At 42.3% G+C, this 25,085-nt stretch overlaps 1 protein-coding gene across 5 annotated transcripts in view; it reads left to right on the plus strand.

The window, feature by feature from the left end:
- The window catches only part of DCAF6 (DDB1 and CUL4 associated factor 6), an 863,174-nt gene that overhangs the window by 597,271 nt on the left and 240,818 nt on the right, over window positions 1-25,085 (plus strand). For all 5 annotated transcript variants that reach the window (XM_053706826.1, XM_053706828.1, XM_053706829.1 and 2 more), the window contains one exon: window positions 11,277-11,415. In XM_053706826.1, coding sequence (XP_053562801.1) covers window positions 11,277-11,415 — 139 coding nt within the window. The remainder of the gene's footprint in view (window positions 1-11,276; window positions 11,416-25,085) is intronic.

The raw sequence follows: 25,085 nt of genomic DNA on the forward strand, positions 1-25,085 counted from the left end.
TCCTCCTTTAAATCACAGGAGTACTGGCTCATGGACTCTCACCACCATGAAATAAATTAGTTTATCCAGTAAGTATAAATTTTGTTTCATTATTGCAAAAGACAGCCCACACGGTAGTGTATACCCATATGTAGTAGTATAGAGCTTTATGTGTGTGGCAATGTAATTCAGTACAGCTAAATCCTTATTAGCACCAGACTGGCTATATACACACATTAATGAAGCATTAAATTATAAGGCATGGGTATCTAAAGACAATGCAAGTATCAGGTGATCCTAATCACCTTAACTACTCTGTCTCAATTTAGTAAAGCCTGACCTGGGTTCTCACATTCTTCCTGTTAGTGGAATGGAAAATTGGCCCACCCTGATCTTCCGAATACTCCACCCCAGGGAACCCTAATGCTCACACAGAAACACAGTTAAAATAAACAATTATTGGATTTTCCTGGGGCTGTATGCTATCTCACTCGCAGGGTAGAAACTGTGCAAAACTCTGAGAGAGATTGTATGAATATTACTATATTTATATATTGCCTTACAATGGCATGTTTGCATCAGATTAAAGGGATAGGAAAGTCAAAATTAAACTTGCATGATTCAAATAGAGCATTTTATTTTAAGACACTTTTAAACTCACCTTTCCTTCCATAAGGCAGGGAAAGTCCACAACTTTATTCCTTACTGTTGGGAAATACAACACCTGGCCACCAGGAGGAGGCAAAGACACCCCAGCCAAAGGCTTAAATATCCCTCCCACTTCCCCTATCCCCTAGTCATTCTTTGCCTTTCGTCACTATAGGAGGTGGCAGAGAAGTGTCAGAAAATTTGGATAGTCCTGTAATGGGTATGTTCCCTTCAAAATGGACTGGATTTTTAAGTAATCATATCAACCTCTCAGTAAGGGTATTGATGAAAGTTAGTCTGGAGATGCAGGGAAAGTTTTTCTGCGATCCCATCCAGACTGTCGCTAATAGCTCCTGAGCAATCAGTGTTGACGAGTTTCACTGCTTGCTGTTACACACTCAAGTCCATGTCAGAAGCGCTGCTGCAAGACTGTCACACTTGAGAGGCTGTGCCTGTTCCACAGCATGGATCCTGGAGGGTAAGACCGTTTTTTATATATACACTTTAAAACGCTAACAGGGTCACAGTGTGGCTCCTTTATACCTCTATAGGATCAAGGGTTAATATCTCCTTCAGGGAGATTATTTGAACAGCTTGGGGATTTATATCTACTTAATGTGAGAGTTTTTTTGGGCTCATAGACTGTGTTTTTTAGCTTGGAACAAACCGGCTTTACTTTAGTTTTTGAAGTGTTGCACAGCTCATAATAGTTTAGCACCCTTTTTCATAGCAGGGGAAATCCTGTCTTACATACCACGTGACCGGGTGCGGTCTCTTTCATTTCCTAAGATCCTGCTGCAGACATCATTCCTGAGGAGAGCTTTTTCACTGTTGGGTCTAGGAGGTGGTAAGTGCCCCAGCCATTGAGAGTAATAAGGTGCCATTTTTTAAATAAAATCGTTTCTTTTTGTTTGTCCTTCTGTGGGTATATACAAAGCTGTGGAGGACTCTGATACTACATTAGAAGGTTCTGCTCCTTCTGTACTGATTAATAATTCCTGTTTATATTCTGAGGAGGCTGTGGTTTGCCCGCCTGCTCAATTTTGTTCCATTTGCCTAAACATTGTTTTAAAGTCTAAGAAGGTAGACAAGCCTGCTACTATTCGTAGTGCTATTAGCCCTTCTGAGCCGTCTACTTCTCAGGAATCTGGGTCCTGAGAAATTACTACCCTTTCTACATTACCTGCTCCACATGCAGTTTCCCGCGGCTCTTCTAAGCCTCCATCTGGAGGGGGCCTTTTCCCAGCTGACTTTACCACGCAGTTACAATCAGCTGTGTCTGCGGCCCTGAGGGCCTTACCTCGCTCTAGCAAACGCAAGAGAAAGGTTAAACACCGCTCTCCTGACCTAGAGTCATCTAAATATTTGTCAGATTTAACTACTATATCCCAGCTATTCGAGGATGAGTTAACCTCTGTAGCTTCAGAGGGTAAACTTTCTGAGTCTGAGACTTCAGTTTCTAAACCTCCTTCAGTGGAGGGAACCCTCCTTTAGATTTAAAATTGAGCATCTGTTTTTTATTAAAGGAGGCCCTGTCTACACTAGAGGTTCCAGAGGCTACACTCCCTGAGGAACCTAGATCCCTAAGTTAGACAGGATTTATGAAGATCGGAAGGTCCTCTGACTTTTCCTATGCCTGTCAAGATGGCGAACATTATTAGTAACCAATGGAAAAGAGTAGGAACTTCTTTTTCCCCCTCATCTACTTTCAAAAAATGATTCCCGGTCCCTGACACTCAATTAGATTTGTGAGGCTCCATCCCTAAGGTGGATGGCACTATCTCTACGCTGGCTAAGCATACTACTATCCCTCTGGAAGGGGAAGATTTAATTCGGTCCAGGGCTAGACTCCATTATCTCTACGGTTACCGGAGGGAAAGGTGCCTACCTACCGCAGGATAAGAAGTCTAGGCCTAAGGGACAGCAACTGTCTAATTTTCATTCCTTTCGTGCTGACAAGTCACAACCACAGCAGTCCTCTTCCAAGTTTGAGCAGCCCAAGAGTACTTGGAAGCGGGCTCACTCCTGGAATAAGACCAAACAGACTAAGTAGCCCATCGAGAACAAATCGGCATGAAGAGGTGGCCCCCGATCCAGGATTGGATCGAGTAGGGGGCAAACTGTCTTTTTTCAGACGCTTGGTTCCAGGATGTACAGGACCCTTGGGTCCTGGAGGTTGTATCTCAATGATACAGGATAGGATTCAAGTCTCATCCGCCCACGGGCAAATTCCTACTCTGCAGTCTGTCTACAAGACCAGAAAAGAGGTTGCGTACGGGATCTCTCTTCTCTAGGAGTAATTGTCCCGGTACCTACAGCAGAAAGAGGTTTGGGGTTTTATTCAAACCTTTTCATGGTTCCAAAGAAGGAGGGAACTTTTTGTCCAATTCTGGACCTAAAGTGCCTAAACAAGTTTCTGAGTGTCCCCTCTTTCAAGATGGAGACAATACTGCCAATCCTTCCTCTGGTTCAGGAAGGACAGTTTATGACCACAATAGACCTGAAGGATGCATACCTTCACGTCCCGATTCACAGGGAACATTTTCAGCTCCTGAGGTTTGCTTTTCTGGACCAGCACTTCCAGTTCATAGCTCTTCCGTTTAGCCTAGCTACTGCTCCAATGATATTTACAAAGGTTCTGGAAACTCTTCTAGCCGTTGCCAGAACACGAGGTATTTCAGTAGCAACTTACCTGGATGATATCTTGGTACAGGCACCATCTTTTCGTCTAGCGGAAGAACATTCAGAGTCCCTTCTCAATCTTCTTCCATCACATGGATGGAAGATAAACTTGGAAAAGAGTTGTCTTACTCCAAGTACAGGGGTGAATTTTCTGGAAACTATAATAGACTGTATCCATGAGAAATTCTTCACAAATCAGAGACGTTGCAAGCTAACTTCAACATGTCTTGCCCTCCTTGAGACCCTCAGGGGCTCAATGTATGGAGATAATCAGACTCATGGTGTCCTGCATGGACATCATTCCTTTTGCTAGATTCCATCTCAGATCCTTACAACTATGCCCACTGAGACAATGGAACGGCGACCATTCAGATCTATTATTATTATTATTATTCTTTATTTATAAAGCGCCAACAGATTCCGCAGCGCTGTTCATAGGTAACAAAGATAAAAGGACAGTACAATATAAGACACCAGACAAAATTTAACAAACAAATATAGGAGAAATTGGGAGACCTGTTCCCGTGGGAACTTACAATCTAAATGGGTAGGAGGGTGAGAAACAGGAGGTGGGGACTGCAAAGGTGGGAATGATGTTAGTGTGACGTTAGATGAGGACAACTATTAGGCAAGTGGAATTCAGATCGTGTCTGGACAGCCTGTCGAGAGATGGTGGCTCTGTCCAGATCATCTGTCCCAAGGCACGTGCTTTTTGAGACCGTCCTGGGAGATTGTGACTACGGACGCAAGCCTTTTTTTGCTGTGAAGCCGTTTGGGGTGCCAAGAATGCACAATTTCTGTGGACTAGTGATGAGTCCTCCCTTCCGATCAATATTTTGGAACTCCTGGCAATCTTCAATGCCTTGAAGGTTTGGCCCCTTCTGGGTTCGTCCCAGTTTATCAGATTCCAATCAGACAATATAACCTCATTCCCTTTATCAACCATAAGGGGGGAATGAGAATTTCCTTGGCGATGAGAGAAGTATCTCGGATACTAGAGTGGGAGGAGACTCAAAAATGTATGCTGTCAGCAATCCACATTACGGGTGTGGACAACTGGGAGGCGGACTTCCTCAGCAGGCAATCCTTTCACCCAGGGGAATGGTCTCTTCACCCCGAGGTGTTTGCAGAGATATGCAGTGAGTGGGGAGCGCCGGAGATAGATCTCATGGCATCCCGCCTCAATACCAAGCTACCCAGGTATGGGTCGAGGGATCCTCAGGCTGAACTGATGCCCTATCGTCTTCATCTCCCCAGTGGAGGTTACCTTGTCGCAGAAATCTGCTGATACAGGGTCCCTTCGTTTATCAAAATCTAGATTCTCTGAGGCTGACTGCATGGGGATTGAACGCTTAGTCTTAACCAAGAGAGGGTTTTCTGAGAGTGTTATCGACACTCTGGTTCAAGCTTGTTAGCCAGTTACTCGTTGTATCTATCATAAAGTGTGGAGGATTTATTTGTACTGGTGTGAAGAGCGTCGCTTTTCCTGGCATAAGGTTAAGGTTGCCAGAATTTTAGCTTTCCTACAGGATGGACTGGAGAAGGGTTTATCTGCTAGTTCCCTAAAAGGAGAGATATCGGCCCTGCCGGTGTTACTGCACAAGAGATTGGCTGAGCTTCCGGATGTGCAGTCCTTTGTTAAGGCTCTGGCTAGGATCAGACCCGTGTTTAGATCTGGGGTTTCGCCTTGGAGCCTCAATCTTGTTCTTAGTGTTTTGCAGCGGGCTCCGTTTGAGCCTATGCATACTGTTGACATTAAATTGTTATCTTGGAAGGTTCTTTTTTTGTTGGCTATTGCCTCTGCGCGCAGAGTTTCTGAGATTTCGGCTTTGCAATGTGATCCCTCTTAACTGGTTTTTCATGCTGATAAGGCGAGTTTACGCACTAAACTAGGGTTCCTCCCTAAGGTGGTTTTGACTCGTAACATTAAAGTGATGGTAAATTTGTTAAGTTTTCAACATATTTTATAAGCTCTTACCTTAACTAGCACATCGATATGCTTATATAAAAAACATATTTTTACTTATTAACTTCAATTTTATTTCAGTAACGGTACACTGTTATAATCAGCCTCTCTCTAAATTTTTAACAGGGGCTGCTTTGATTGACATAAGTTTTAGCCAATCATCTGCTCACCATGCACCCCATGTTAAATAGGACCTGCACGCTCCCGTTCTCTGAACTCCCTAATTGCGATGGATCTAATGATAACTGGCATAAGGCGGATTCTCATTTACAAATGCGTAAGTAGTGTAAGAGTGGCGCATGTGCATTCCATCGCAATTAGGGAGTTCCAAGCACGGGAGCGTGCAGGTCCTATTTAACATGGGGGCGCATGGTGAGCAGATGATTGGCTAAAACTTATGTCAATCAAAGCAGCCCCTGTGAAAAATTTAGAGACAGGCTGATTATAACAGTGTACTGTTACTGAAATAAAATTGAAGTTAATAAGTGGAAAAGATGTTTTTATATAATATAAGCATATCAATGTGCTAGTTAAGGTAAGAGCTTATAAAATATGTTGAACACTATTAACGAATTTACCATCACTTTAATCAAGAAATTGTTGTTCCTTCCTTGTGTCCTAATCCTTCTTCAGCGAAGGAACTTTTGCTTCATAATCTAGATGTGGTTTGTGCCTTGAAGTTCTATTTTCAGGCTACTAAGGAATTCAGACAATCTTCCTCTTTGTTTGTCATCTGTACGGGGAAGTGTAAGGGGCAGAAGGCTACTACGACTTCTCTATCTTTCTGGTTGAGGAGTGTTATCCACTTAGCTTATGAGACAGCGGGACGACAGCCTCCTGAGAGGATAACGGCTCATTCCACTAGAGCAGTGGCTTCCTCTTGGGCTTTCAAGAACCTGATCCTCCTTACATACTTTTTCTAAATTTTACAAGTTTGATGTGTTTGCCTCTGCTGAAGCAGCTTTCGGGAGAAAAGTTTTGCAGGCTGTGGTGCCCTCAGAATAGCTACCGCCTCTTTTTTCTGTTCCCTCCCATTATTCATTCAGTGTCCTCTGGAGCTTGGGTATATTTTTCCCAACAGTAAGGAATTAAGTCGTGGACTCTCCTTGCCTTATGGAAAGAAAACATAATTTATGCTTACCAGATAAATTCCTTTCCTTCCAGGCAGGGAGAGTCCACGATCCCGCCCGTAATTTATTTTTTCGATGGGCGGCCCCCGTTTCTATATTTTTTCTTCTGGCACGTTTTATACCCTGATGTTTCTCCTACTTTTCCTTGTTCCCTCGGCAGAATGACTGGGGATAGGGGAAGTGGGAGGGATATTTAAGCCTTTGGTTGGGGTGTCTTTGCCTCCTCCTGGTGGCCAGGTGTTGTATTTCCCAACAGTAAGGAATTAAGTTGTGGACTCTCCCTGTCAGGAAGGAAAGCAATTTATCTGGTAAGCATAAATTATTTTTTCAAAAGTGCTTTGTTCTCTTGGTAATATGCACTTACACTTAGTTGCTGATTGATGCCTACACACATTTGTCTCTTGTGATTGGCTAACTAGAGGTGTTCAGCTAGCTGCAGTAGTGCAGTGCTGTTCCTTCAGCAAAGGATAACAAGAGAATGAAGCAAATTTAATAATATAATTAAATTGGAAAGTTGTTTGAAAGGTATGTTCTAGCCAAATTATGAAAGAACATTTTTGAAGTTTCTTGTCCCTTTAAGCAAGCCTAAATGTGTTCTCTCTCATAGATAGATAGATAGATAGATAGATAGATAGATAGATAGATAGATAAATGTTATGGGTAAAGTCAGAAAACCTGGTAATCCTAGGATTACCCAAGCAGCTCTGGGTAAAGCCCGATGTAGTGTAATTACCACATCTACGCTATTTATTTATTTTTGCCTTTCCCTGGGGGATTGAAGGAAGGTGCCCGCTGATCCTCTAGCATCCACAGCAAGTGAACCTTGGGGAATTAGGTTTACAAGGCAAAAGAAGATAGTGAAGATGTGGGAATTGCAGTGCATCGTATATAATTTATGATAAATGTATTTGTCATTGAAATGTGCTAAAAAGCAGGTCATTTGTTTTGTTTTTTTAAATCAAATATATAGAAGATGTGGTAATTACAGTGCATTGTATATACTGTATGTTTGATGCAGTAAATCGATGCACTCTGAGTAGATTTATGGGGCGCGATCCGATATAGATCGTAGTTTGCGGCGCAAGCGAGGGAACACGCGTCGCCCGCAGTTTCAGCTCGCAACTCGAGCTATCCCATATACGGCGCCGTCAGATGCTAACGTGCCGTAAGTCGGATAAACCAGCGATGTCCAGAAATCTGCGCAAGTACAAATTTCTGGTGTCGCCAGTGACTTGCGCCACGTTAGAAACTGCCGGCGCCTACAAAACCTGACTAAAGTCTAAATCACCCGCACTGTCTAACACGCCTCCCTAACATAGCCCGACACGTCTAACCCTCTATCCGCTATCCCCCCTCACTATCCTAACAATAAAATATGTATTAACCCCTAAACCGCCGCTCCCGGAGCCCGCCGCTACCTAATAAAGTTATTAACCCCTAAACCGCCGCCAGCTATATTAAATCTATAACCCCCTAAAGTGAGCCCCTAACACCGCCGCCATCTACCTTACCTACCCCCTAAAGTGAGCCCCTACCCCGCCGCTATCTATTTTAATATTATTAACCCCTAATCTAATCCCCCTACCCCGCCGCCATCTATATTAAATTATTTAACCCCTAAAATACTAAACTATCCCTACCACTAAACCTAAGTCTAACCCTACAAATAGCCCTGAAAAGGGCTTTTTGCGTGGCATTGCCCCAAAGTAACAGCTCTTTTGCCAGCCCTTAAAAGGGCTTTTGGCGGGGCTTTGTCACAAAGTAAACTGCTCTTTTGCCTACAATCTACATCCCCCTACACCGCCGCCATCTATAATAAATGTATTAACCCCTAATCTAATCCCCCTACACCGCCGCCAGCTATATTAACTATATTAACCCTAATTATATTAGGGTTAATATAGTTATTATATTATATATATTAACTATATTAACCCTATTTATATTAGGGTTAATATAGTTAATATCGTTATTATATTATATATATATATTAAGTTTAATAACCCTATCTAACTCTAACATCCTAACTAAACTCTTATTAAAATAAATCTAATATTAATATTATTAATTAAAATATTCCTATTTAAATCTAAATACTTACCTATAAAATAAACCCTAAGATAGCTACAATATAATTAATAATTACATTGTAGCTATGTTAGGGTTTATATTTATTTTACAGGTAAATTGTTAATTATTTTAACTAGGTATAATAGCTATTAGTTATTAACTATTTAATAGCTACCTAGTTAAAATAATTACCCAATTACCTGTAAATAAATCCTAGCCTAAGATACAAATACACCTACACTATCAATAAATTAAATAAACTACAAATATCTATCTAAAAATACAATTGAATAAACTAAACTAAATTACAAAAAAAAAACACTAAATTACAAAAAATAAAAAAAAGATTACAAGATTTTTAAGCTAATTACACCTATTCTAAGCCCCCTAATAAAATAATAAAGCCCCCCAAAATAAAAAAATGTCCCTACCCTATTCTAAATTAAAAAAAGTTCAAAGCTCTTTTACCTTACCAGCCCTTAAAAGGGCCTTTTGTGGGGGCATGCCCCAAAGAAAACTGCTCTTTTGCCTGAAAAAAAACACCCAATACCACCCCCCAACATTACAACCCACCACCCACATACCCCTAATCTAACCCAAACCCCCCCTTAAATAAACCTAACACTACCCCCCTGAAGATCTCCCTACCTTGTCTTCACCACACCGGGCCGAACGCCTCATCCGATCCGGGCGATGTCTTTATCCAAGCGGCAGCAAGCTCTTCTTCTATCCAGCAGCATCTTCCATCAAACGGCATCTTCAATCTTCATTCGTCGCTCCTCCGACGCGGAGCATCCATCCCGGCCGACGACTGAACGACGAATAAGGTACCGTTAAATGACGTCATCCAAGATGGCTGCCCGATGGAAGAAGACTTTGCTGCCGCTTGGAGAAAGACATCGCCGGGATGAAGAATTCTTCTTTGCCGCTTGATTGGACATCGCCCGGATCGGATGAAGAGTTCTGCCCGGCGGGGTGAATACAAGGTAGGGAGATCTTCAGGGGGGTAGTGTTAGGTTTATTTAAGGGGGTTTGGGTTAGATTAGGGGTATGTGGGTGGTGGGTTGTAATGTTGGGGGGTGGTATTGTGTTTTTTTTCAGGCAAAAGAGCAGTTTTCTTTGGGGCATGCCCCCACAAAAGGCCCTTTTAATGGCTGGTAAGGTAAAAGTGCTTTGAACTATTTTTAATTTAGAATAGGGTAGGGAATTTTTTTTTATTTTGGGGGTTTATTATTTTATTAGGGGGCTTAGAATAGGTGTAATTAGCTTAAAAATCTTGTAATCTTTTTTTTATTTTTTGTAATTTAGTGTTTGTTTGTTTTTGTAATTTAGTTTAGTTTATTTAATTGTATTTTTAGATAGATATTTGTAGTTTATTTAATTTATTGATAGTGTAGGTGTATTTGTAACTTAGGTTAGGATTTATTTTACAGCTAATTGGGTAATTATTTTAACTAGGTAGCTATTAAATAGGTAATAACTATTTAATAGCTATTATACCTAGTTAAAATAATTAACAATTTACCTGTAAAATAAATATAAACCCTAACATAGCTACAATGTAATTATTAATTATATTGTAGCTATCTTAGGGTTTATTTTATAGGTAAGTATTTAGATTTAAATAGGAATATTTTAGTTTATAATATAAATTAGATTTATTTAATAAGAATTTAGTTAGGGGTGTTAGGGTTAGATATAGTTAATATAGTTAATATAAATACTATAGTAACTATATTAACCCTAATATAATTAGGGTTAATATAGTTAATATATATAATGTAATAACTATATTAACTATAATATACTTAGGGTTAATATAGATAATATAGCTGGCGGCGGGGTAGGTAGATTAAATTAGGGGTTAATAATTTTAATATAGATGGCGGCGGTGTAAGGGGCTTATATTAGGGGTTAATACCATTAATATAGGGGCGGCGGTGTAGGGAGGGCAGGTTATAGGGCAAAAGAGCTGTTAACTTTGGGGCAAAGCCCCGCAAAAGGCCCTTTTAAGGGCTGGTAATAGAGTTTATTACTTTATAGATATTAGATTAGGGGTTAATAATATTAATATAGCTGGCGGCGGTGTAAGGGGTCAGATTAGGGGATAGATCAGGTAGATGGCGGCGGTTTTAGGGGCTCACAGTAGGGGGTTAGTTTATGTAGATGGCGGCGGTTTAGGGGTTAAATACTTTATTAGGGATTGCGGCGGGGGATCGCGGTTGACAGGTAGATAGACATTGCGCATGCGTTAGGTGTTAGGTTTTATTTAGCAGATCGCGGTTGACAGTTAGATAGACATTGCGCATGCGTTAGGTGTTAGGTTTTATTTAGCAGATCGCGGTTGACAGTTAGATAGACATTGCGCATGCGTTAGGTGTTAGGTTTATTTAGCAGCTAGTTTAGAGAGTTACGGGGCTCCAATAGTCAGCGTAAGGCTTCTTACGGCTGCTTTTTGTGGCGAGGTGAAAATGGAGTAAGATTTCTCCATTTTCGCCACGTAAGTCCTTACGCTGTATATTGGATACCAAACTGCGCGGGTTTGGTATACCTGCCTATGGCCCAAAAAACTACGGGCGACGGCAGAAATATACGCGCGTAACTTCTAGGTTACGCCGTATATAGGATACCAAACCCGCGCAGATATTGGCGTCGCCAGCTTTTGCGGGCGACTATTTTTATCGGATCGACCCCATGATGTTACTTCGAGCTTTACCCGGTGATGCTAGGATTACCCAATTTCGGACTTTACCCACAACATATATACACACACAGTATATAATTTTTTTAAAATTTTCTAGGAGATCTGCTGCAGCACGTATTCAGGAACTCTTTAGAAGAAGAAAAGAAAGGAAAGAGATGGAAGAATTGGATATGCAAAATGTGCGGCAACCTTCTCCAAACGTTGTATACAAAGGCCATAGGAATTCTCGAACAATGGTAAGAAAAGGTTAATGCTCTGTTTATGTTAACTATTTGATAATGCCCCATGTGCCAACCATCTCTTGCAGTTATATTTGTGTTCTAAATTAAATGGAAAAAAATGGAATCTTTATTGTTTTCTTTCTAGTCTCACATTGTAGTTTAGCTCTAGTAGCCTCTACGTCCTGTAAATACAATACAAGTCATATTTTGCCAATCGCAAAAGCATCAAATTGGTGCTACAAAATACTTGCACAAAGTGAAGTAAAACATTTTGTGATTACAATTAACATACAGGCCCAGTGTATGTTTTCTTTATAGTTTATCTTATATAGATAAGTGTACAAAGCTTGCCACTGTGATCCCCCCCCCGTGAAAATGGCATTGTTTTTCAATATCTTATCTAACCTCCCCCCCCCTCAGGCAAATTAAAGCCAGATATGTATCAGGGTTAGGCTTGTAAAGTCTGCTGTGTGCACTTCCAATTTTCACAATTAGAAAATAAATAGTTAAAAGTAAAAGGGGAAATCAATAATGAAAGTATATTGCAAAGTGTTTTAACAAAGTATGATTAGACATTTTATTTATTTTGAGTGCAATACTGGAATAAATTCTTAGTTTCTCCAACATAGGTGTGTCCGGTCCACGGCGTCATCCTTACTTGTGGGATATTCTCTTCCCCAACAGGAAATGGCAAAGAGCCCAGCAAAGCTGGTCACATGATCCCTCCTAGGCTCCGCCTACCCCAGTCATTCTCTTTGCCGTTGTACAGGCAACATCTCCACGGAGATGGCTTAGAGTTTTTTAGTGTTTAACTGTAGTTTTTATTATTCAATCAAGAGTTTGTTATTTTGAAATAGTGCTGGTATGTACTATTTACTCAGAAACAGAAAAGAGATGAAGATTTCTGTTTGTATGAGGAAAATGATTTTAGCAACCGTCACTAAAATCCATGGCTGTTCCACACAGGACTGTTGAGAGCAATTAACTTCAGTTGGGGGAACAGTGAGCAGTCTCTTGCTGCTTGAGGTATGACACATTCTAACAAGACGATGTAATGCTGGAAGCTGTCATTTTCCCTATGGGATCCGGTAAGCCATGTTTATTAAGATCGTAAATAAGGGCTTCACAAGGGCTTATTAAGACTGTAGACTTTTTCTGGGCTAAATCGATTCATTATTAACACATATTTAGCCTTGAGGAATCATTTATTCTGGGTATTTTGATATAATAATATCGGCAGGCACTGTTTTAGACACCTTATTCTTTAGGGGCTTTCCCAAATCATAGGCAGAGCCTCATTTTCGCGCCGGTGTTGCGCACTTGTTTTTGAGAGGCATGACATGCAGTCGCATGTGAGAGGAGCTCTGATACTTAGAAAAGACTTTCTGAAGGCGTCATTTGGTATCGTATTCCCCTTTGGGCTTGGTTGGGTCTCAGCAAAGCAGATACCAGGGACTGTAAAGGGGTTAAAGTTAAAAACGGCTCCGGTTCCGTTATTTTAAGGGTTAAAGCTTCCAAATTTGGTGTGCAATACTTTTAAGGCTTTAAGACACTGTGGTGAAAATTTGGTGAATTTTGAACAATTCCTTCATGTTTTTTCGCAATTGCAGTAATAAAGTGTGTTCAGTTTAAAATTTAAAGTGACAGTAACGGTTTTATTTTAAAACGTTTTTTGTACTTTGTTATCAAGTTTATGCCTGTTTAACATGTCTGAACTACCAGATAGACTGTGTTCTGAATGTGGGGAAGCCAGAATTCCCATTCATTTAAATAAATGTGATTTATGTGACAATGACAATGATGCCCAAGATGATTCCTCAAGTGAGGGGAGTAAGCATGGTACTGCATCATTCCCTCCTTCGTCTACACGAGTCTTGCCCACTCAGGAGGCCCCTAGTACATCTAGCGCGCCAATACTCCTTACTATGCAACAATTAACGGCTGTAATGGATAATTCTGTCAAAAACATTTTAGCCAAAATGAACACTTATCAGCGTAAGCGCGACTGCTCTGTTTTAGATACTGAAGAGCATGACGACGCTGATAATAATGGTTCTGAAGGGCCCCTAACCCAGTCTGATGGGGCCAGGGAGGTTTTGTCTGAGGGAGAAATTACTGATTCAGGGAACATTTCTCAACAAGCTGAACCTGATGTGATTACGTTTAAATTTAAGTTGGAACATCTCCGCATTCTGCTTAAGGAGGTATTATCCACTCTGGATGATTGTGACAAGTTGGTCATCCCAGAGAAACTATGTAAAATGGACAAGTTCCTAGAGGTCCCGGGGCTCCCAGAAGCTTTTCCTATACCCAAGCGGGTGGCGGACATTGTTAATAAAGAATGGGAAAGGCCCGGTATTCCTTTCGTCCCTCCCCCCATATTTAAAAAATTGTTTCCTATGGTCGACCCCAGAAAGGACTTATGGCAGACAGTCCCCAAGGTCGAGGGAGCGGTTTCCACTTTAAATAAACGCACCACTATACCCATAGAGGATAGTTGTGCTTTCAAAGATCCTATGGATAAAAAATTAGAAGGTTTACTTAAAAAGATGTTTGTTCAGCAGGGTTACCTTCTACAACCAATTTCATGCATTGTCCCTGTAGCTACAGCCGCATGTTTCTGGTTCGATGAGCTGATAAAGGCGGTCGATAGTGATTCTCCTCCTTATGAGGAGATTATGAACAGAATCAATGCTCTCAAATTGGCTAATTCTTTCACCCTAGACGCCACTTTGCAATTGGCTAGGTTAGCGGCTAAGAATTCTGGGTTTGCTATTGTGGCGCGCAGAGCGCTTTGGTTGAAATCTTGGTCAGCTGATGCGTCTTCCAAGAACAAGCTACTTAACATTCCTTTCAAGGGGAAAACGCTGTTTGGCCCTGACTTGAAAGAGATTATCTCTGATATCACTGGGGGTAAGGGCCACGCCCTTCCTCAGGATCGGCCTTTCAAGGCAAAAAATAAACCTAATTTTCGTCCCTTTCGTAGAAATGGACCAGCCCAAAGTGCTACGTCCTCTAAGCAAGAGGGTAATACTTCTCAAGCCAAGCCAGCTTGGAGACCAATGCAAGGCTGGAACAAGGGAAAGCAGGCCAAGAAACCTGCCACTGCTACCAAGACAGCATGAAATGTTGGCCCCCGATCCGGGACCGGATCTGGTGGGGGGCAGACTCTCCCTCTTCGCTCAGGCCTGGGCAAGAGATGTTCTGGATCCTTGGGCGCTAGAAATAGTCTCCCAAGGTTATCTTCTGGAATTCAAGGGGCTTCCCCCAAGGGGGAGGTTCCACAGGTCTCAGTTGTCTTCAGACCACATAAAAAGACAGGCATTCTTACATTGTGTAGAAGACCTGTTAAAAATGGGAGTGATTCATCCTGTTCCATTAAGAGAACAAGGGATGGGGTTCTACTCCAATCTGTTCATAGTTCCCAAAAAAGAGGGAACGTTCAGACCAATCTTAGATCTCAAGATCTTAAACAAGTTTCTCAAGGTTCCATCGTTCAAGATGGAAACCATTCGAACTATTCTTCCTTCCATCCAGGAAGGTCAATTCATGACCACAGTGGATTTAAAGGATGCGTATCTACATATTCCTATCCACAAGGAACATCATCGGTTCCTAAGGTTCGCATTCCTGGACAAGCATTACCAGTTCGTGGCGCTTCCTTTCGGATTAGCCACTGCTCCAAGGATTTTCACAAAGGTACTAGGGTCCCTTCTAGCTGTGCTAAGACCAAGGGGCATTGCTGTAGTACCTTACTTGGACGACATTCTGATTCAAGCGTCGTCCCTTCCTCAAGCAAAGGCTCACACGGACATTGTCCTGGCCTTTCTCAGATCTCACGGATGGAAAGTGAACGTGGAAAAGAGTTCTCTATCTCCGTCAACAAGGGTTCCCTTCTTGGGAACAATAATAGACTCCTTAGAAATGAGGATTTTTCTGACAGAGGCCAGAAAAACAAAACTTCTAGACTCTTGTCGGATACTTCATTCCGTTCCTCTTCCTTCCATAGCGCAGTGCATGGAAGTGATCGGTTTGATGGTAGCGGCAATGGACATAGTTCCTTTTGCGCGCATTCATCTAAGACCATTACAACTGTGCATGCTCAGTCAGTGGAATGGGGACTATACAGACTTGTCTCCGAAGATACAAGTAAATCACAGGACCAGAGACTCACTCCGTTGGTGGCTGTCCCTGGACAACCTGTCACAAGGGATGACATTCCGCAGACCGGAGTGGGTCATCGTCACGACCGACGCCAGTCTGATGGGCTGGGGCGCGGTCTGGGGATCCCTGAAAGCTCAGGGTCTTTGGTCTCGGGAAGAATCTCTTCTACCGATAAATATTCTGGAACTGAGAGCGATATTCAATGCTCTCAAGGCTTGGCCTCAGCTAGCGAGGGCCAAGTTCATACGGTTTCAATCAGACAACATGACAACTGTTGCGTACATCAACCATCAGGGGGGAACAAGGAGTTCCCTAGCGATGGAAGAAGTGACCAAAATCATTCTATGGGCGGAGTCTCACTCCTGCCACCTGTCTGCTATCCACATCCCAGGAGTGGAAAATTGGGAAGCGGATTTTCTGAGTCGTCAGACATTGCATCCGGGGGAGTGGGAACTCCATCCGGAAATCTTTGCCCAAGTCACTCAGCTGTGGGGCATTCCAGACATGGATCTGATGGCCTCTCGTCAGAACTTCAAAGTTCCTTGCTACGGGTCCAGATCCAGGGATCCCAAGGCGGCTCTAGTGGATGCACTAGTAGCACCTTGGACCTTCAAACTAGCTTATGTGTTCCCGCCGTTTCCTCTCATCCCCAGGCTGGTAGCCAGGATCAATCAGGAGAGGGCGTCGGTGATCTTGATAGCTCCTGCGTGGCCAAGCAGGACTTGGTATGCAGATCTGGTGAATATGTCATCGGCTCCACCTTGGAAGCTACCTTTGAGACGAGACCTTCTTGTTCAGGGTCCGTTCGAACATCCGAATCTGGTTTCACTCCAGCTGACTGCTTGGAGATTGAACGCTTGATCTTATCGAAGCGAGGGTTCTCAGATTCTGTTATCGATACTCTTGTTCAGGCCAGAAAGCCTGTAACTAGAAAGATTTACCACAAAATTTGGAAAAAATATATCTGTTGGTGTGAATCTAAAGGATTCCCTTGGGACAAGGTTAAGATTCCTAAGATTCTATCCTTCCTTCAAGAAGGATTGGAAAAAGGATTATCTGCTAGTTCCCTGAAGGGACAGATTTCTGCCTTGTCTGTGTTACTTCACAAAAAGCTGGCAGCTGTGCCAGATGTTCAAGCCTTTGTTCAGGCTCTGGTTAGAATTAAGCCTGTTTACAAACCTTTGACTCCTCCTTGGAGTCTCAACTTAGTTCTTTCAGTTCTTCAGGGGGTTCCGTTTGAACCCTTACATTCCGTTGATATTAAGTTATTATCTTGGAAAGTTTTGTTTTTAGTTGCAATTTCTTCTGCTAGAAGAGTTTCAGAATTATCTGCTCTGCAGTGTTCTCCTCCTTATCTGGTGTTCCATGCAGATAAGGTGGTTTTACGTACTAAACCTGGTTTTCTTCCAAAAGTTGTTTCTAACAAAAACATTAACCAGGAGATTATCGTACCTTCTCTGTGTCCGAAACCAGTTTCAAAGAAGGAACGTTTGTTGCACAATTTGGATGTTGTTCGCGCTCTAAAATTCTATTTAGATGCTACAAAGGATTTTAGACAAACATCTTCCTTGTTTGTTGTTTATTCCGGTAAAAGGAGAGGTCAAAAAGCAACTTCTACCTCTCTCTCTTTTTGGATTAAAAGCATCATCAGATTGGCTTACGAGACTGCCGGACGGCAGCCTCCCGAAAGAATCACGGCTCATTCCACTAGGGCTGTGGCTTCCACATGGGCCTTCAAGAACGAGGCTTCTGTTGATCAGATATGTAGGGCAGCGACTTGGTCTTCACTGCACACTTTTACCAAATTTTACAAGTTTGATACTTTTGCTTCTTCTGAGGCTATTTTTGGGAGAAAGGTTTTGCAAGCCGTGGTGCCTTCCATTTAGGTGACCTGATTTGCTCCCTCCCTTCATCCGTGTCCTAAAGCTTTGGTATTGGTTCCCACAAGTAAGGATGACGCCGTGGAACGGACACACCTATGTTGGAGAAAACAGAATTTATGTTTACCTGATAAATTACTTTCTCCAACGGTGTGTCCGGTCCACGGCCCGCCCTGGTTTTTTTAATCAGGTCTGATAATTTATTTTCTTTAACTACAGTCACCACGGTACCATATGGTTTCTCCTATGCAAATATTCCTCCTTAACGTCGGTCGAATGACTGGGGTAGGCGGAGCCTAGGAGGGATCATGTGACCAGCTTTGCTGGGCTCTTTGCCATTTCCTGTTGGGGAAGAGAATATCCCACAAGTAAGGATGACGCCGTGGACCGGACACACCGTTGGAGAAAGTAATTTATCAGGTAAACATAAATTCTGTTTTTTTTTTAAAGAATCCCTTCTGAATGTAATATGCTTTTTTCCTTTGTTAAAGGGACATGAAACCCAAATTCTTTTCTTACATGATTCAGAAAGAGCATGCGATGTTAAACAACTTTACAAATTACTTCTATTATTTAATCTGCTACCTTACTTATCTTGTTATCCTTTGCTGAAAGGTTTATCTTATTAAGTTCAGGAGTAGCAAGGAACCTAGTTTCTAGCTTCTGTTTGATGCCTGCATATATATATATATATATATATATATATATATACACACACATTGTCATTGGTTCACCCATGTGTTTAGTTAGAAACCAGTAGCGCATTGCTGCTCCTTTAAAAAATGATACCAAGAGAATGAAGCAAATTAGATAATAGAAGTAAATTAGAAAGTTGTTTAAAATGGTATTCTCTATCTGAATCATGAAAGAAAATTGTTGGGTTTAATGCCCCTTTAATATCAGCATGGCATTGTTTTTTTATTTCTCCAACATAGGTGTGTCCGGTCCACGGCGTCATCCTTACTTGTGGGATATTCTCTTCCCCAACAGGAAATGGCAAAGAGCCCAGCAAAGCTGGTCACATGATCCCTCCTAGGCTCCGCCTACCCCAGTCATTCTCTTTGCCGTTGTACAGGCAACATCTCCACGGAGATGGCTTAGAGTTTTTTAGTGTTTAACTGTAGTTTTTATTATTCAATCAAGAGTTTGTTATTTTGAAATAGTGCTGGTATGTACTATTTACTCAGAAACAGAAAAGAGATGAAGATTTCTGTTTGTATGAGGAAAATGATTTTAGCAACCGTCACTAAAATCCATGGCTGTTCCACACAGGACTGTTGAGAGCAATTAACTTCAGTTGGGGGAACAGTGTGCAGTCTCTTGCTGCTTGAGGTATGACACATTCTAACAAGACGATGTAATGCTGGAAGCTGTCATTTTCCCTATGGGATCCGGTAAGCCATGTTTATTACGATTGTAAATAAGGGCTTCACATGGGCTTATTAAGACTGTAGACTTTTTCTGGGCTAAATCGATTCATTATTAACACATATTTAGCCTTGAGGAATCATTTTATTTGGGTATTTTGATATAATAATATCGGCAGGCACTGTTTTAGACTCCTTATTCTTTAGGGGCTTTCCCAAAGCATAGGCAGAGTCTCATTTTCGCGCCGGTGTTGCGCACTTGTTTTTGAGAGGCATGGCATGCAGTCGCATGTGAGAGGAGCTCTGATACTTAGAAAAGACTTTCTGAAGGCGTCATTTGGTATCGTATTCCCCTTTGGGCTTGGTTGGGTCTCAGCAAAGCAGATACCAGGGACTGTAAAGGGGTTAAAGTTCAAAACGGCTCCGGTTCCGTTATTTTAAGGGTTAAAGCTTCCAAATTTGGTGTGCAATACTTTTAAGGCTTTAAGACACTGTGGTGAAAATTTGGTGAATTTTGAACAATTCCTTCATGTTTTTTCGCAATTGCAGTAATAAAGTGTGTTCAGTTTAAAATTTAAAGTGACAGTAACGGTTTTATTTTAAAACGTTTTTTGTACTTTGTTATCAAGTTTATGCCTGTTTAACATGTCTGAACTACCAGATAGACTGTGTTCTGAATGTGGGGAAGCCAGAATTCCTATTCATTTAAATAAATGTGATTTATGTGACAATGACAATGATGCCCAAGATGATTCCTCAAGTGAGGGGAGTAAGCATGGTACTGCATCATTCCCTCCTTCGTCTACACGAGTCTTGCCCACTCAGGAGGCCCCTAGTACATCTAGCGCGCCAATACTCCTTACTATGCAACAATTAACGGCTGTAATGGACAATTCTGTCAAAAACATTTTAGCCAAAATGAACACTTATCAGCGTAAGCGCGACTGCTCTGTTTTAGATACTGAAGAGCATGACGACGCTAATAATAATGTTTCTGAAGGGCCCCTAACCCAGTCTGATGGGGCCAGGGAGGTTTTGTCTGAGGGAGAAATTACTGATTCAGGGAACATTTCTCAACAAGCTGAACCTGATGTGATTACATTTAAATTTAAGTTGGAACATCTCCGCATTCTGCTTAAGGAGGTATTATCCACTCTGGATGATTGTGACAAGTTGATCATCCCAGAGAAACTATGTAAAATGGACAAGTTCCTAGAGGTGCCGGGGCTCCCAGAAGCTTTTCCTATACCCAAGCGGGTGGCGGACATTGTTAATAAAGAATGGGAAAGGCCCGGTATTCCTTTCGTCCCTCCCCCCATATTTAAAAAATTGTTTCCTATGGTCGACCCCAGAAAGGACTTATGGCAGACAGTCCCCAAGGTCGAGGGAGCGGTTTCCACTTTAAACAAACGCACCACTATACCCATAGAGGATAGTTGTGCTTTCAAAGATCCTATGGATAAAAAATTAGAAGGTTTGCTTAAAAAGATGTTTGTTCAGCAGGGTTACCTTCTACAACCAATTTCATGCGTTGTCCCTGTCGCTACAGCCGCATGTTTCTGGTTCGATGAGCTGATAAAGGCGGTCGATAGTGATTCTCCTCCTTATGAGGAGATTATGGACAGAATCAATGCTCTCAAATTGGCTAATTCTTTTACCCTAGACGCCACTTTGCAATTGGCTAGATTAGCGGCTAAGAATTCTGGGTTTGCTATTGTGGCGCGCAGAGCGCTTTGGTTGAAATCTTGGTCGGCTGATGCGTCGTCCAAGAACAAGCTACTTAACATTCCTTTCAAGGGGAAAACGCTGTTTGGCCCTGACTTGAAAGAGATTATCTCTGATATCACTGGGGGTAAGGGCCACGCCCTTCCTCAGGATCGGCCTTTCAAGACGAAAAATAAACCTAATTTTCGTCCCTTTCGTAGAAACGGACCAGCCCAAAGTGCTACGTCCTCTAAGCAAGAGGGTAATACTTCTCAAGCCAAGCCAGCTTGGAGACCAATGCAAGGCTGGAACAAGGGAAAACAGGCCAAGAAACCTGCCACTGCTACCAAGACAGCATGAAATGTTGGCCCCCGATCCGGGACCGGATCTGGTGGGGGGCAGACTCTCTCTCTTCGCTCAGGCTTGGGCAAGAGATGTTCTGGATCCTTGGGCACTAGAAATAGTCTCCCAAGGTTATCTTCTGGAATTCAAGGGGCTTCCCCCAAGGGGGAGGTTCCACAGGTCTCAGTTGTCTTCAGACCACTTAAAAAGACAGGCATTCTTACATTGTGTAGAAGACCTGTTAAAAATGGGAGTGATTCATCCTGTTCCATTAAGAGAACAAGGGATGGGGTTCTACTCCAATCTGTTCATAGTTCCCAAAAAAGAGGGAACGTTCAGACCAATCTTAGATCTCAAGATCTTAAACAAGTTTCTCAAGGTTCCATCGTTCAAGATGGAAACCATTCGAACTATTCTTCCTTCCATCCAGGAAGGTCAATTCATGACCACGGTGGATTTAAAGGATGCGTATCTACATATTCCTATCCACAAGGAACATCATCGGTTCCTAAGGTTCGCATTCCTGGACAAGCATTACCAGTTCGTGGCGCTTCCTTTCGGATTAGCCACTGCTCCAAGGATTTTCACAAAGGTACTAGGGTCCCTTCTAGCTGTGCTAAGACCAAGGGGCATTGCTGTAGTACCTTACTTGGACGACATTCTGATTCAAGCGTCGTCCCTTCCTCAAGCAAAGGCTCACACGGACATAGTCCTGGCCTTTCTCAGATCTCACGGATGGAAAGTGAACGTGGAAAAGAGTTCTCTATCTCCGTCAACAAGGGTTCCCTTCTTGGGAACAATAATAGACTCCTTAGAAATGAGGATTTTTCTGACAGAGGCCAGAAAGACAAAGCTTCTAGACTCTTGTCGGATACTTCATTCCGTTCCTCTTCCTTCCATAGCTCAGTGCATGGAAGTGATCGGGTTGATGGTAGCGGCAATGGACATAGTTCCTTTTGCACGCATTCATCTAAGACCATTACAACTGTGCATGCTCAGTCAGTGGAATGGGGACTATACAGACTTGTCTCCGAAGATACAAGTAAATCAGAAGACCAGAGACTCACTCCGTTGGTGGCTGTCCCTGGACAACCTGTCACGAGGGATGACATTCCGCAGACCAGAGTGGGTCATTGTCACGACCGACGCCAGTCTGATGGGCTGGGGCGCGGTCTGGGGATCCCTGAAAGCTCAGGGTCTTTGGTCTCGGGAAGAATCTCTTCTACCGATAAATATTCTGGAACTGAGAGCGATATTCAATGCTCTCAAGGCTTGGCCTCAGCTAGCGAGGGCCAAGTTCATACGGTTTCAATCAGACAACATGACAACTGTTGCGTACATCAACCATCAAGGGGGAACAAGGAGTTCCCTGGCGATGGAAGAAGTGACCAAAATCATTCTATGGGCGGAGTCTCACTCCTGCCACCTGTCTGCTATACACATCCCAGGAGTGGAAAATTGGGAAGCGGATTTTCTGAGTCGTCAGACATTGCATCCGGGGGAGTGGGAACTCCATCCGGAAATCTTTGCCCAAGTCACTCAGCTGTGGGGCATTCCAGACATGGATCTGATGGCCTCTCGTCAGAACTTCAAAGTTCCTTGCTACGGGTCCAGATCCAGGGATCCCAAGGCGGCTCTAGTGGATGCACTAGTAGCACCTTGGACCTTCAAACTAGCTTATGTGTTCCCGCCGTTTCCTCTCATCCCCAGGCTGGTAGCCAGGATCAATCAGGAGAGGGCGTCGGTGATCTTGATAGCTCCTGCGTGGCCACGCAGGACTTGGTATGCAGATCTGGTGAATATGTCATCGGCTCCACCTTGGAAGCTACCTTTGAGACGAGACCTTCTTGTTCAGGGTCCGTTCGAACATCCGAATCTGGTTTCACTCCAGCTGACTGCTTGGAGATTGAACGCTTGATCTTATCGAAGCGAGGGTTCTCAGATTCTGTTATCGATACTCTGGTTCAGGCCAGAAAGCCTGTAACTAGAAAGATTTACCACAAAATTTGGAAAAGATATATCTGTTGGTGTGAATCTAAAGGATTCCCTTGGGATAAGGTTAAGATTCCTAAGATTCTATCCTTCCTTCAAGAAGGATTGGAAAAAGGATTATCTGCAAGTTCCCTGAAGGGACAGATTTCTGCCTTGTCTGTGTTACTTCACAAAAAGCTGGCAGCTGTGCCAGATGTTCAAGCCTTTGTTCAGGCTCTGGTTAGAATTAAGCCTGTTTACAAACCTTTGACTCCTCCTTGGAGTCTCAATTTAGTTCTTTCAGTTCTTCAGGGGGTTCCGTTTGAACCCTTACATTCCGTTGATATTAAGTTATTATCTTGGAAAGTTTTGTTTTTAGTTGCGATTTCTTCTGCTAGAAGAGTTTCAGAATTATCTGCTCTGCAGTGTTCTCCTCCTTATCTGGTGTTCCATGCAGATAAGGTGGTTTTACGTACTAAACCTGGTTTTCTTCCAAAAGTTGTTTCTAACAAAAACATTAACCAGGAGATTATCGTACCTTCTCTGTGTCCGAAACCAGTTTCAAAGAAGGAACGTTTGTTGCACAATTTGGATGTTGTTCGCGCTCTAAAATTCTATTTAGATGCTACAAAGGATTTTAGACAAACATCTTCCTTGTTTGTTGTTTATTCCGGTAAAAGGAGAGGTCAAAAAGCAACTTCTACCTCTCTCTCTTTTTGGATTAAAAGCATCATCAGATTGGCTTACGAGACTGCCGGACGGCAGCCTCCCGAAAGAATCACAGCTCATTCCACTAGGGCTGTGGCTTCCACATGGGCCTTCAAGAACGAGGCTTCTGTTGATCAGATATGTAGGGCAGCGACTTGGTCTTCACTGCACACTTTTACCAAATTTTACAAGTTTGATACTTTTGCTTCTTCTGAGGCTATTTTTGGGAGAAAGGTTTTGCAAGCCGTGGTGCCTTCCATTTAGGTGACCTGATTTGCTCCCTCCCTTCATCCGTGTCCTAAAGCTTTGGTATTGGTTCCCACAAGTAAGGATGACGCCGTGGACCGGACACACCTATGTTGGAGAAAACAGAATTTATGTTTACCTGATAAATTACTTTCTCCAACGGTGTGTCCGGTCCACGGCCCGCCCTGGTTTTTTTAATCAGGTCTGATAATTTTTTTTTTTTTTTCTTTAACTACAGTCACCACGGTACCATATGGTTTCTCCTATGCTAATATTCCTCCTTAACGTCGGTCGAATGACTGGGGTAGGCGGAGCCTAGGAGGGATCATGTGACCAGCTTTGCTGGGCTCTTTGCCATTTCCTGTTGGGGAAGAGAATATCCCACAAGTAAGGATGACGCCGTGGACCGGACACACCGTTGGAGAAAGTAATTTATCAGGTAAACATAAATTCTGTTTTTTCACATTTGCTTGAAATGCATTCCTGCTTGTATTACTTCCATCATCTAATAGACATTTAAAGGGACAGTCTACACCAGAATTTTTATTTTTTAAAAAAGATAGATAATCCCTTTATTACCCATTCCCCAGTTTTACATAACCAACACAGTTATAATAATATACTTTTAACCTCTGTGATTATCTTGTATCTAAGCCTCTGCAAACTGCCCCTTTATTTCAGTTCTTTTGACAGACTTGCAGTTTAGCCAATCAGTGCCTGCTCCTAGATAACTTCATGTGCATGAGCACAGTGTTATCTATATGAAACACATGAACTAACACCCTCTAGTGGTGAAAAACTGTTAAAATGCATTCTGAAAAGAGGTGGCCTTCAGGGTCTAAGAAATTAGCATATGAACCTCCTAGGTTAAGCTTTCAACTAAGAATACCAAGAGAAGAAAGCAAAAATGGTGATAAAAGTAAATTGGAAAATTGTTTAAAATTACATGCTCTATCTGAATCATGAAAGTTTATTTTGGCCTAGACTGTCCCTTTAATGGATTTTTTTAAGAGTTTGTAAAGTCAATATTAAACTTTCATGTTTAAGATAGTACATGCAATTTCAAGCACGGTTTCATTTACTTTGTTCACTTTGTATCCTTTGTTGAAAAAGCATACCTAGGATAGGATCAGGAGTCGATTGGTGGCTGCATATATATATATATATATATATATCTACAGTATATCCCAGGTAAATGATTCACACATTGTGCTCAGCTAGGTCCCAGTAGTGCATTGCTGCTCATTCAGCAAAGGATGCCAAGAGAATGAAGCAAATATGATAATAGAAATCAATTGGAAAG

The sequence above is a fragment of the Bombina bombina genome, chromosome 3 (assembly GCF_027579735.1).
Source record: "Bombina bombina isolate aBomBom1 chromosome 3, aBomBom1.pri, whole genome shotgun sequence".
NCBI lineage: Eukaryota > Metazoa > Chordata > Amphibia > Anura > Bombinatoridae > Bombina > Bombina bombina.